Source organism: Nicotiana tabacum, unplaced genomic scaffold (assembly GCF_000715075.1).
Source record: "Nicotiana tabacum cultivar K326 unplaced genomic scaffold, ASM71507v2 Un00001, whole genome shotgun sequence".
NCBI classification, from domain to species: domain Eukaryota; kingdom Viridiplantae; phylum Streptophyta; class Magnoliopsida; order Solanales; family Solanaceae; genus Nicotiana; species Nicotiana tabacum.
In genome coordinates, this window is record NW_027438239.1 from 3074158 (window position 1) to 3088188 (window position 14031).

General features: G+C 37.6%; 1 protein-coding gene across 3 annotated transcripts; it reads right to left on the bottom strand.

The window, feature by feature from the left end:
* Window positions 1-156: 156 nt before the first annotated feature.
* LOC107811019 (fatty acid amide hydrolase-like) lies at window positions 157-11176 on the bottom strand. 3 transcript variants are annotated; one of them, XM_016635858.2, is made up of 21 exons: window positions 11037-11176; window positions 10864-10943; window positions 10458-10567; window positions 10285-10345; window positions 9682-9872; window positions 9478-9607; window positions 9307-9384; window positions 9087-9234; window positions 8646-8758; window positions 8479-8554; window positions 6959-7030; window positions 6116-6167; window positions 5400-5480; window positions 5235-5318; window positions 4941-5044; window positions 4694-4786; window positions 3961-4029; window positions 3398-3462; window positions 2881-2942; window positions 669-764; window positions 157-537 (listed from the first exon to the last, which is right to left on the bottom strand). In XM_016635858.2, the coding sequence occupies exons 2-21, from the start codon at window positions 10940-10942 to the stop codon at window positions 469-471; spliced, it is 1833 nt and encodes a 610-aa protein (XP_016491344.2). In that variant the 5' UTR covers window position 10943; window positions 11037-11176; the 3' UTR covers window positions 157-468. The 3 variants fall into 3 exon arrangements, with proteins under 3 accessions (XP_016491344.2, XP_075104682.1, XP_075104683.1); XM_075248581.1 differs by having other exon boundaries at window positions 302-537; window positions 5235-5339; XM_075248582.1 differs by lacking the exon at window positions 5235-5318 and having other exon boundaries at window positions 302-537.
* Between the last annotated feature and the right edge of the window lie 2855 nt (window positions 11177-14031).

The window sequence follows — 14031 nt, forward strand, 5'->3', positions numbered from 1 at the left end:
GAGAGAAGAAATACTTGTTATTAGATCGGCAATAGGCACACTTTTAAAGGACTTTAGGCCGACAAAGCGGGTAAAGAACTTGCTATGCATTTTCGTTTGAGATTGTAAGCCTTTAGGTCAAGCGAAATTTTGCTTCTTTTTTAATCTTTCCTCCAATGTCCAAAGTAGTCTGATATAGCTTGACTAGGAGTATAAACTTTTACAGCTCTCCTGTGAAACTAAGGTCAATTGGAAATCTCATTTCCACATTAGAGGAAGGATACTTTTCTGCAGTCACTAGGAGATGTAACTAGGAACCTCATGACAGAATACCCCTACTTTAGCATATGAGCAAGACTTTTTGGCAAGAAAAGTTATATTGTAGGATCAATACAATTACAGCAAATGAACCACTTCAACAGTTTCGTGAGTACTGAAATCACCAATGCATGAGAGCCATCATCAGTATGTAAATTGAGAACCTAAACTTCACAACTGGTTCCCTTTCAAAATATCATAAAACTGCACCGGCTTCTTCTTTGGCCCAGCACAATTTTCCTGAAAAGTAACATATCGACTATTACAGTGCCAAACATAGATCTACGTACCAAGTGGCATTGAGGTCTATATGGTGTCATCTGTTTCAGGAAAATGGTCCGTGACTCGTTTTGTTGGAAGGGGACCCATACCTCTATGGCAGCCGCTAAGCGCAAAATGGATGCTTCGCACCATGGTCGCCCAATGAGCTGCATGCCTATAGGAAGTCCTTGCTTGTCATAGCCAACCTGAGCATACAAGATACCCAAAAAAATATGAAAAAAAGTCGGAGATATTATTGACACCACCATCTGTAGTAGTTTCCACAAGGTGAATGATTTAATATAAATCAATCTCCTCAGGTATTACCAAGTCCATGGGTTCAACATAAAACGTCAGAACAATTTAAACAATTGTGTTTACAGTTTGAATGCCGGGACATTCGACTACGGAAGCTATTCATCTTGTTAGGAGATTGATGGAGCAGTATAGGAAGAGGAAGCGAGATTTGAATATGGTGTTCATCGACTTAGAGAAGGCTTATTATAAAGTTCCGACAGAGGTTCTGTGGAGATGTTTGGAGGCTAGAGGTGTTCTGGCAGCATACATTAGGGCTATTAAAAACATGCATGACGGTGCTAAGACTCGGGTGAAGACAGTAGGAGGAGACTCGGAAGACTTCCCAGTTGTGATGGGGCTGCATCAGGGGTCAACCCTCAACCCATTTTTATTTGCCTCGGTGATCGACACACTGACGTGCCACATTCAAGGAGAGGTGTTGTGGTGCATGTTATTTGTAGATGACATTGTACTAATAGATGAGACGCGAGGTTAGAGGTTTGGAGGCAAATCCTACAGTCTAAAGTTTTCAAGTTGAGCAGGATCAAGACAGAATACCTGGAATGCAAGTTTAGTAGAGCGACTCAGGAAGTGGACGAAGACGTGAGGGTTGATTCACAAGTCATCCCTAGGAGGGATAGTTTCAAGTACCTCGGGCCAATTTTACAAGGAAATAGGGAGATTTACGAGGATGTCACACATCGTATTGGGGCGGGGTGGATGAAATAGAGGCTCGCTTCTGGTGTTTTGTGTGATAAGAATGTGCCACTAAAACTTAAAGGTAAGTTCTATAGAGCGGTAGTCAGACCTACTATATTGTATGTGACTAAGTGTTAGCCAGTCAAGAATTCCTATGTCCAGAAGATGAAGGTAACAAAAATGAGGATATTGAGATGGATGTGCGGGCATACCAGGTTAGATAGAATTAGAAATGAAGTTATTCGGGACAAGGTGCGCGCTGTGAAAGACAAGAAGTTGGAAGCGAGACTTAGATGATTCGGACATGTGAAAAGGAGAGGCACAGATGCCCCAGTAAGGAGGTGTGAGTGGTTGGTCTTGGAGGGCCTAAGGAGAGATAGAGGTAGGCCGTCGAAGAGGTATTGGGAAGAGGTGACTAGGCAAGACATGGCAATTCTCCAACTTACAGAGGACATGACCCTGGATAGGAAGGTGTAGAGGTCGATAATTAAGGTAGCAGACTAGGTAGCCGAGCATTGTCCTTGCTCGTTCTGGTAGTTTTAATGCATTCCTCAGTGTGAGGCTTGTATTTTCTTATTATCGGTTTTTTGTTATTGCTTATTGTTTCTTTCGCTTCGGTTTTCTGTTTGGTTTGCTGGTGTTGTTACTTGCTGTTACTCCTTCCTCTCTATCTTTTCCGAGTCGAGGGTCTTCCGAAAACAGTCTCTCTACTTTCTTCAGATAGGGGTAAGATCTGCGTAAATTACACTGGGTTTGTTGTTGTTGTTGTTGTGTTTACGGTTTGAGTTTTGGAAATGTTAAATGAAGGAGCTCTTCGAATGCAATTTTTATTTCCAGTTTAAAATTAGCATTCTTCCAGGACATAAAACAAATTCAAATTCTGCATAGTTTTGCTCTTCATCCATTGACTAGGTGTAGGCTAGTAACTCCTAACTTGTCCAACATCAGAAAGGTTTTCTTGGCAGGATTTCACTTACCAAGATTAGCCATGTAGAACTGCACTACGCCACATTAGAACTGCACTATGCAGAAAATAATTTAATTGCTAATTCATCTTTATGACGTTAACAATCTTTGGGGATATGTCTCTACCTTTTTAATTGATTTTGATATATGGGTTCACACACTTTTTCATTTGTGGTACCCATTAAACCAAGTAAACTAAGGGCAGATAATACTGCAATTTTTAAATGTAAAGGGTATCCAGACTGGGTACGAAATTTAGTATGCCTCAGACAATGTGCTTTCTATCCCATCGAGTTAATTTTTCGGAATCTTTAGTTAGTCTAAATTTTCAAGTACAAAGGAGAAAGATGCTATGCTTACAGGCACAGAAATTGCAGGAAAGCCCAGAAGATTTCCTGCTAATACGAACCGCATAAGATTTCCTGGAAGAGAGTGTGAGAGCAAGAACCAACATAAGATTGTAAAGTAGTACACCTATATACAGGAATAAACTTTTTATTAAACAAAAGGAGGAGGAGGAGGAGGATAATGCAAAAGAAATTAGCAACTAACTATACTTTACAAAATTCACACAGATACCACAGTTAAGAATATCTTAAAAAGAGGATCATCCTTCTTATATCAATACATGCAACGACACGAGAAGTTATTCCAGTTGTAAGATTACTTCACTTCCAATCAAAAGGTTTAGAGTTCGAACCACCAAGGGAAAAGTAGGATAAACCACTGTTGTCCGGGGGAGGGAGGGGAGGTTTGGGGGTCTGGAGTTTACATCAGAAGAGAAAAAAATAGTGCGTGTCACCACTCTATAGCTCTAATAGATCAATCTATTCAGTCTCAGTTAGCATGAACCAGTGCATCATAACGAAATATATACCTGAAACGTGAAAATTGGTCTCTCCAACTTTAAGAGCAATTGGTGATATTATGGGTGCTGTCATGCTGAAGAACCGGGAAAACAATTGTTAGTTAAAGACGGTTTCATGCATATTCATATTCCAGCAGCAGCAAATAATTAACAGACCTGCTGATTTCACATATATGTATATTGTTCAAAGACATTAACTTTTATGCGGATACAAAACATTTTAGAGGTTTGATCTAGATTTGACATCAACAAAGTAATCAATCTCCAACTATCACCTTCTTGCTGTTCCAGTGAAAACAAAATCTTATTCATGCTTCATCACTGACCAAATTCAATATTTTAATTGGAATGGTGAGGGATGGCGCTATCACAAGTGTATATCCTTCCTCCAGATAACGGGAAAAGAAAAACATCGGGGAAACTAAAAGAAGCACTTGCAAATTAGGTGCATGCACATAAAGAGAGATGTGTAATATTTTTACAGATGACATGAATAATAGCAGTGCTTTAACCAAGAAAGTGATAAAAAAACTTATGCACTATCGCCCAAAGACAGGAATGTGAATACATACCCAGTAGTAGGTGTCACAATGATATCCACCTTCTTGAAAATTTCCATGTGGTAATACATTAACCTTCGCCTGAATAATTAGCGAGATTATATCCAATAACTTATAGTACTTAAAAACTTTTCATATTGCCTATATCAGAAGCGAATGCACTTCTACCCTAATTGCTAGTTGAATAAAATACCAGAATTATAGGACTGCATACTTTCATTAGCATAAGAAACAAGAGGATAAACAAGATCAGAGAGCACTAGCAACCAAAAATTGTAGCGCATAGACTTTTAAGGCTTTTCTTTTTCTTATTCTTATTCTACCTATGTTCTTTTGAAAAGAAATAAAACCTATTTAGATGATTTAGCACGTAGTATTAAACCCAGACTGAGTGGAAAAAAAGAAGAAGCCTAATTGTCACTTTCTTACATAAAAGAGATTTCAATATTTCTTGAGCAAATTTATGAGGAGCAACCAAACTATGGATCGAAAAAAGGTACACCCAAAAGATTTAATTTCATTCTCACCAGATACAAGCAGGCAAAGGTGTTGAGGATGATCTTGTGTCATTGACAAGACTTTTCTCTTTATTTATACAACCGCTTAGTACAGAATACCATTGTCTTAGACTTCCAAAACAAGTAACAAATGATCAAACTACGCACATCTTAGTTCAGATATCCTTTTAGATGCCACTATATTTGCAAAGCAGATCAAATTCAGAATTTGGCAAATTATGCCTCACCTAAGACACTGAGCAGCAACATAATCCGACGCTGTAAATGTTCGAAAAAGTGCCAGATTTATCCGAGTATCATATGTTAATCTTGTTGATTTCCTGGAAATCAGGTCGAAAACAGATCATTTTACAAATGCAAAGCTGCTAGGTGTTCATCAAGAAGAATATGAATAATGTTATCATGTCATGTACTGGCCCACACAAGCCAGCTCAAGCACATGGAAGACCTGCTCAATAAGGTAATGAGACATACCCATCCTCAAAGTCCGGATTCAGCTCAGATAGTGCTTCAGAGCCAACAGAAACAATATGTGCAGTGCGCATCTCAGGCAACTCTGGTATTACAACCTCTATCGTCTTCAAATTAAGGGAAGAAAGGCAAAATAATTTAATAAAAATAGAAATGGTAAAAAGATAGAAAGAAAGAAAATAGTTAGTCACAAAATTGATGCTCATAAGACCCCTAACTCTAAGCAAGCAAGATGGCAGATGAATAATCACAATCCCTTGACAGAACCAAAGAACTGGACATGGGCAATACACTTACTTCGCACCCATGTTTTTCCGATAGCTGATTAAGAATATCCTCACACTTATCAGATATTTCAGTTGAGAAAACATCATTGAACCACTGCAGGAGGAAGTCAAGAAACTATTGAACTGTTACAAGAAAGTTACATTTCAGACGCTTCTCAACCAGAATAGCAATTACCTCAGTATACTTCCCCAGGCGCAGTGATCCTACAGCGTACCAGCTCTCACATGAAGTTAAATTTGGTAAGCAAGGGAGATCCTGAAACATAGTAAAGAAAGGACTGTAATATTAATGGAATAGGCACATGTACAACTCAGCTCTGAAACTCATAAGGTGAAAATTACTTTGTCAAAATGAAACATGGCTCCAGAATAGTCCATAAGAAGTGCAATGCTCCCTAGATGATCTAAACAAGAAAGAAAGTGTTACAAATCATCCTATTTCGTTGTACTTTTGAAAGCTGATGTTTAGGTCCTACTACATCAGCTAGAAGTTTCTTTCTTCAATATTGTGGTCCATGTAGACCAGTCTATTACAGGAGTTGCACAACTTCAGGATTTCTATCTGCAGAATTCATCCAGAGGCCAGAAAAGACCGATCCAATATCACTCAAGAAGCCTTTCTCTTAAGGTTTACATACTACCAGGGTTCCCAACACTAAGAAGTGGTATATCAACTCTTCTCGTGAGATTTCTTGTAGGTTTTTAAGATAATGGAGAAACAAAAGCGGATGGTCAATCAAATGCCTTTGGAGGAACATGCTTAGAAAACTCTATAAAATCACTTTGTGTTCTGTAACATTTCTAGTAAATAGAGGAATAAATGAAACAAAGATGTATCATACTAAATCTAGATTATGATGACGAGCATATGCAATATTCTTGGGTAATTACCGGTTTCAAAGAAACTCTCTCAGCAGGAGAGGATCCTAAAATTGCCGCATACCTGGTAGTAAGATACACAACTTAGATTTCTGGAAGTGTTGATCTTAAGCTCATTGAAGGCAAAAAGTAGAGCAACATATCTAGTAAGTCATAAGCAATAAAACTAATTTCATCAAGGGTAAGTTTTTCGTGCAGCTAGCGCTCAAGGATTTGAGTTTAGTATTATCAGTTTGGCCGCATCATGCACAAGCACTAGGGGACAAAATATGAGGAATCTCAAAACAGTTCAACGTTTATTTTTATTAGTCATTATCACTTATCAGTAATGCTTTGTAAAGCTTTGTTTTACAGTTCCATTTATATTAACTCGCACTATTCTTTATGAACACACATAACTCCCAATTAGTTTGGGATTAAGGGGTTGTTGATTGATTGATTTATTAATGAACTCACATAATTGGAAGCAGGATTAAGACTCTTGTACATTTACTACTTTCATCTCTCAAAGTGTAAATAGCGCAGGCAACGCACTCTCCCCCATCCCCAAGATAAAGTAAAAAGAACCCTCTAATATTTTTGAAAAGAGTAGTTTAAGCAAAATAAAGCTGATATACGGAGAAATAGAGAGAGAAAGACGATTAAAACTTCTGCTGATAATAGCAATTTACGGGCATATAATATGAACTCAAGTACTTTGACGAGTCATTTTCACAAGCTATGTGATTGCACATTCTTCCTCAGTAGTGATGGTCCAGGCTGTCTTGCATTATTGCATCCATTTATAGAACTACTAGGACTGCACTTAGAAGAATTAAATGCACTCTAGGACATTCAAACCTGTGAATTACTTACACCAGTATGGCATCCTCAACAGATGCTGTGATAGAACCAACAATTGCCACTGTTCCACCACGATATAGCAATCTGGCAAAAAAAAAAAAGATGAGATTAAGAAGTGACCTATTTAGGACTTACAAAGTAATGAGAAAATAACAATTCTGCACATAGCAGATTTACAATTAAGGTGACAAAAAACAATAAATTAGCACATATGGTCACTACAATTGGGCAAAACACTATAATATTCATCTTTCCATAAAAGGAATTTCAGCAAAAAAAAAAAAAAAAAAAAATTTATAATGATGGTGTTGGGGCCAGCTTGCACGCACCTCAACTACTCCACCGGGTACCTGCTACCTCCCACCTCATACGGATAATTCTGTTCATCAAGACTTAGACATATGAAAAGAAATCACCTAGCTTTTTATACCTTTGCTGGAATTTGAACCCTAGTCTCACATGGTTTTCATCCCATTTCATTGAGCCCTAGTCCATAACCCTTGGGTGCGGGACTTAAACAAAACTTATACTCAAAAGATACAGGACAGCTTAGTAAATTTTTCAAAAATAACAAAAAGATATATGTACCCCCTCACCACCTATGTTTCATAAATAATCTCAGTCCACAAGCTTTCACAATTCCCTATGTTCCAGAGAAGAGAAGTATTTTCCTATATAGGGAAAACATCTCTTAATCTATGTGGATCTGACGAGCATTTTACCATGAAAATTTATAATGGCATGAACATTTTATTCACCAACTCTGTAGTATGACCTGTTCTGAGCTTCAACTAATACAAATACGAACCTCTAGTCACCTAACTTCTATTATAACCCCGAATTCAATTTTTTCAATCAAGAGAACATGTCAAGCACCATGTTTAAATAGACCTCAACAGCTTACTAGTAAAAAAGAAAATTGATAATGACTTCCTCTTATCCATTCTCTGCAATTTTGGTTTATGTCCGTTAACAAAGTATACTATTTCTAAATATACTCATTCCGGTTTTATAGGTTGGAACAGAAGCTTATCCATGAAAGCACTTTTTTTTTTTTACTATATACCTTGGTAAGCATTGGTTCTACTTATGGTGACTCAGAACAGCTTAGACTGAAATGCACAACTTGCAGAAACCCAAAAGGGGAGACCAACACTAACAATTCAAACTCTGTCCTTTGTCACACAGAGCGATGAACCTCGACCTAGAAATACATAGTTACTTGTGTGTTCATCTATGAACCAAGAAACTGAAAGAAGAAACGTGCATAAGCATAAAAGTACACGAAGATGTTAGATGATGGAAGGTATATTTCAGGGTTCACTTCATGGTGTTACAGTATGATTCTTAGATTGGATGTGCACAATAGTACGAGCATAAAAACAGGGAAGATAAGATAGAAAGGAAATTAATAGCCCCCCCACCCCACCCCCCTTTCATGGCTTCACTGTAAGATGATCTTCAGGGGATGACCTGCTAATAGTCAGAATGCAGCTGTATAAATTTAGAACTCCGACATAATAGGAGCTCACCCTTTCATGTCAGTCCTTCCATATGTTGTCTTCAATCCCACCACACCACAAAGGGAAGAAGGAATCCGAATTGAACCTGTCCTTTTACATGAAAAATGAACTTTAGCTAACATAACATACAAAGATTTCATAAGATGATTCCTGAGCTACATGGTATCATAGACAACCTCCTCCATCTGTTCCCAGTGCAGCAGAACACAATCCAGAAGCTACAATAGCTGCAGAACCTGAGGAAGACCCGCCCGTGTACCTATCTGGAGCATGCGGATTTCTTGTTGTCCTGTCATAAAAAAATCCACTCACCCATACTGTTGTTTATAACAAAAGAAAACATTCCTAAACAGAGTGGATAGTAAATAGCGTAATATTGTCAGAGTTCACCTGCATAACAATAATTAAGTCAACACAATTCAAAAGGAAACAGTTCTATGGAATCTTTAGGGTTGCTCTTCATGGCAAATTTTCCGCAGATTTGCTACTTAATTTAATATTGACAAATGTGTGACTTAAGTTAATTAAATTTTTAGCGAGCTTTAGTATCACGGGTTACTTGGTATGAACTGTGAGCATTTCTTGTCTATTGTTTACGGCTTGTAAGTTAAACTCACCCAAAGTTCGCATTATTTCCAGTTGTTCCAAGGCCCAATTCATGCATATTTGTCTTCCCAACCAAAACTGCACCACAACTTCGTAATCTTGAGACGCAGACAGCATCCTTCTTCACTTCATGAACCTCGTGAAACCAAGTTGTTCCACCTGTTTGTCATTAAGTATGCAACTAGATCTGGCAAAGAACTATGCTTTGGTGACTAGAGCTAGAGTACATACCTTTTGATGGATGGGGACAGCAATCAATGTCATCCTTAACAGCCATAAAGATACCATCCAGGATTGATAATTCACTTCCTGCACAAACACAACAGCTAAGAAACGGAGCTGAATAAAGTCAAATGTAGATAGCTGGCATGACATGTTTTTGAAATACAATGACACGAATACCTTCTTTAAATCTTTGTGTGGAAGCAGCAGCTTGGCTTCTGACTTCACCAGGATCATAAGAAATCAGTAACGGTGCCAGTGGATTCTTATTGTTAAACTCTTCTATAGCTGAGATGAAGTTCTCTGCTACCTATGACACAAATGTAAATATAATCTTATCCTAATAATACATCTATACTGAAAACAGGGAAAACAGTGACTTACCTGAGATGGAGTTGTAAGCTTCGACCTGTAAGCATATGCATAATCACGAATCTTCCAATAGCGGAATGGTGCGCTTGAATCAGCAATCTGAATACAGCCTGGATTGTAATCTGGAAGACACTGCAAGGCTAACTCAACGCGTTCTTCAGGTTTTCCATCTTCTTCCAAGCAAACAACAGCAGGTTCTGACTCTAATTCACAAGCCATACAAAATGGATTAGTGACTCCAAATGGCATTGGTTTTATCAAAAACAAAATTTCTAATTTAGGACCCTATTATATGCTTTTGTCCTGTTATCTTCTTCGTTACTCCAGAGTGAAACGCCTACCACCACATATTATCAACCCGCCTCTCTTCCACCCCTCTTCCAAATAGACTGTCTCTTACAAGGAAGGAAAAACAAAAGGTCCCAGAACAAAAGATAAGCCTATTTAAACAAGCATGTTGACCAAGTCAAGCAGATCATTATGATGGTCTACTCGTAAGCCAAGGATAGATAAGGGTGCAAAAATTCACACTTTTGAGAAGATGAACAGGAGTGTAGACAATGTAGAGAGAAAAAGTTTCAAAATTACTGAAGAAAGAATGATAAAGGGACTAACCTTGAGGAGGAAATTCAGGTTTAAACATGGGATCCTCTGGTATGACAGTATTCTTCAACATCTGTCAATCATGAAAACTTGACCTTTTTAGCTATCTAAAATATGACATCACTTAGACATGAATTTTCACAACAGAAAAATGAAAATAAAACTGGAAACATTAAGAACCATACCTCGGATGATCGGTTCTTGTTCTTCAAGAGAATCATGATCATTGAACCGATAATCGGTGCTTCAGCCAACATTACAAATAGCTTCAACCAACATCCAGTCAGATGTGGACCTGCAAGTCCATAGCGTGCAAATTCACAGGATGTTTTTTCATCACCAGTAAGTGAATAACTTGCAATAACAATACAGAGATTTGTGATAACAAGTACTCCGTCCCCTCTGTCCCAGAATGAACTTAATAAACAAATTAAAATTTATTCTTCCGCCATTTGATGAGGAAAATTCATAAAATTTCAACTTATGAATTTTTTTTTTTTTTTTTTTTTTTTTGTGTATTTCGGAATATCTAACTTTTGATTTTTTGTTTAAAAAAGTAAATTAATCAAGTAGGATTTACGGAAGGAGAACCTTGAATTCTTTGAGGCGTATACTTGACAGCCGTCATATCAACTTCACTCGCCGGCAACAACACTCTCTTCTTCCCCATTCTAACAAAAGGCAATTTATTCAAAACTATTAAAATCACTAAACAATCACTTAATTTAAACTTTTAGATTGCATAAATTGAACGAATACGCAACCTAAGAATCTTTCAAAATTCTGCTATGCAACTCAAAAATTAACTTAGCGGAAAATGAAGATTTTCGCGAAGCGGTGAAGCTTTAACAGACTAACATTGAATAAGCAATTTATTTGAAAGGCCTTTTATACAGCGGTTGAAGGCTATCATGCGGCAGCAATGACAATTAAACTAAGCTTCTTTTTTTTTTTCTTTTCTGAAGCTGGTTTGTTGGGGAAAGTGGCGTTGTGGACGCGTGGGAATTGAATTCGTTCTCGAGTTCGTGTAAACATGGCGCACCCCTGGCGTAGGATAGTATGTAATCATGACGTCGGCGATAACTAATTGCGTCATGTTCCTGCGTATTGCACTGTCTTTTCCCCGTTAAAGAATCCAGTCTACCGCTCGATTCCATGCGGCAGTTGGTAAGCAAGGGGGAACGATCTTTTAATGGAGCACGTGGCTTATATGACATTGGGGTTGGGCTGGGCCGGTGACTTTTCGGATTGATAAACGAAAAATAAATTTTATTTATGAAGTTATTAAAAAATAGTTATTATTTTGTTAAAATACGAAAAATTACAGCATAATATGCTGGATTATGGAGTTCTTGCGTATAAACTTATAGTATATTAGGTTGTAATTTCCAAATACGGAAAGTTCGAGCATAATATGTGGGACTATGAAGTTTCTACATATAAACTTTCGGTATATTATGATGCAACTTGAGCATATTATGTTGGAAATTCGAACTCCAGCATATTATGCTGGAATATTTTCGGATTTTTAATAGTGTTTTTGTTCAAATTTTATATATACATGAAAAATGGCTAAATTTCGATTACTTTTGAAACTGTGGCTATTTTTTAATTACCAATTTTAAATTTGACTATTTTTGAATTTCAGTCGATATGACATTGGGGTTGGGCTGGGCCGACTACCATTTTGTCTCAAATGAGACTGTGAAATTGGGCCTGCCCAACTCAAAGAAGCCCAACCGAAGATGGTTTGCATTTGTATGTATACTAATGGAGGGGGAGCTCGGGCTTTGCCCGAGCTCAACGTGGACAAAGCTATCTTCTTTTATTTTATATTGTGTTACCTTTCTGATTCTAACCTTAATATTATGTGAACTATCACCGGTAGGGTTGGGCGATTAACAAGAATGGTCTCGTAAGGGTTGGTCTTAGCCTAATGTCCCTACAATTAACGATATTTAAAAAATGGCCTCTGACTTGCATACAATTATTGCTCTTCATCATTATCGATGGTAGAATTTATATTATATTTGCTCTAACTATCTAATTATTTATTAAGTTGCTCATCAAAGTCTACCAGGTTGACATGGTTTTGCTCTTCACGAATTTTTCTACTGGTTTATAGAGTTTATGTTATATTTACTTTACCGATTTGTTAAGTTGTTCATCAAAGTCTATCCGATTGACATAATATTTTTGTGTTATTTTAATAAAGTATTCTTCGAATTTATTGTATAGGGTAAAATATGCTATGACAAGTAGCTGCTTAAAAGAATGACACGCGGAACCGAAGACAATTACCCTGTTTGGCACCGGAAGGAATGACACTCATAAAGAGGCAATAAATATCTTCGCTCGATGTCATTAATGAAGAATATTCCACAGCATTGAGTGCACTGTCCGTTACAAAGAATTTCTCATTTATACTTGATCTGTGCCAAACCCACACTACAATTGAGTAGCGAGGCGGTCGATGCAATAATAAATCCAACAAAGGTCGAGATCGAATCCACAGGGAGTTAGAATATAGAATTAGGTGTATATCTAAGTTAATAGCAAGTTTTGGCTTTAATTGCACCTCCACAAACTTGATTGGTTTTTCTACTTCTGACTTTACTCTAAAGATTGCAATAATTGAAACTAAGGACAATATTTTTGTTGTTGTTTTTCAAATATTTAAAGAGACTAGGGTAGTGACTTCTACCTAGGTGGATATCTAACGGGTAGCAAAATCTAGGGCAAGCTTGATTAGTTTGAATTGTAATATAGCTATCACACCAGGGTACTCACTCTATACCTCTCGGTAGTTTGGGTGATTTTACACAATTTGACTTTTTCAAGTCCAAATGGGTATTCATGCAAATCAAGTGATATTAGCTCAAGTTGGGTATTACTATCTCTAGGTTTAACCCTTTAATTGGGGCTATCAATTTCTTGAGTTCACCCTAATTCCTTGTTAAGCCTAGTTTTCCTAGACTTAGTCTCTCTTTCTCAAGTAGAGACTAAGTTATAAAGGCATGAATCAATGTTTGCAACCATTAATTCTTGAGTTCTAGCAAGAACTAGGCTAAATATCACTAACTCATTCACATTCAATCCCTAAAATCAAATACCCATTAAATACCCACACTACAGTTGGGTCACAACCCTAGCTATGGGTTGTGCTACTCATGAAAATAACAGAAATTAAAGATGAAATGAAGATAAAATCCATAATATTAATTTATGGAATGAAAATCTAATGTTAAGAAGTGAATCTAGTACAGAATGTTTTGAAAACAGTAAAACCAGTCGTCATAGGTGCTCATACAAAACATAATATAACCTGACACACCCTAAAAATGATAAAAAGTTCTATTTATACTAAGCTGAAAATATCTGACAAAAATGCCCTTGCGGAGGTTGTGCGGCCGCGTAATTCTGAGTGCGGCCGCACTCTTGCTTTCGCGGCCACATAATTCTGATGCGGGCCGCGTTCTTCTCTTTTGGATCTGGGTTGAGCTTAACTTTCGCGGACTGCGTAATTCTAAGAGCGGCCACGCTCCAGATTATGTGGCCGCATAAAAGTGATACGGTCTGTGTTCTTGAGTTTGGCTTGAAATCAACTCTCTGATTCTTCATCTTGCGGACCGCATAATTTCGATCGCGGCCGCACAAGGGACTTCTGCGGCCGCACAATTCTGGTGCGGTCCGCACTTCTCTCTTTGCTCAAGTTGTCAGCTCTCTGAATCTCAGTCATCGCGGTTCGCGTAATTTCAA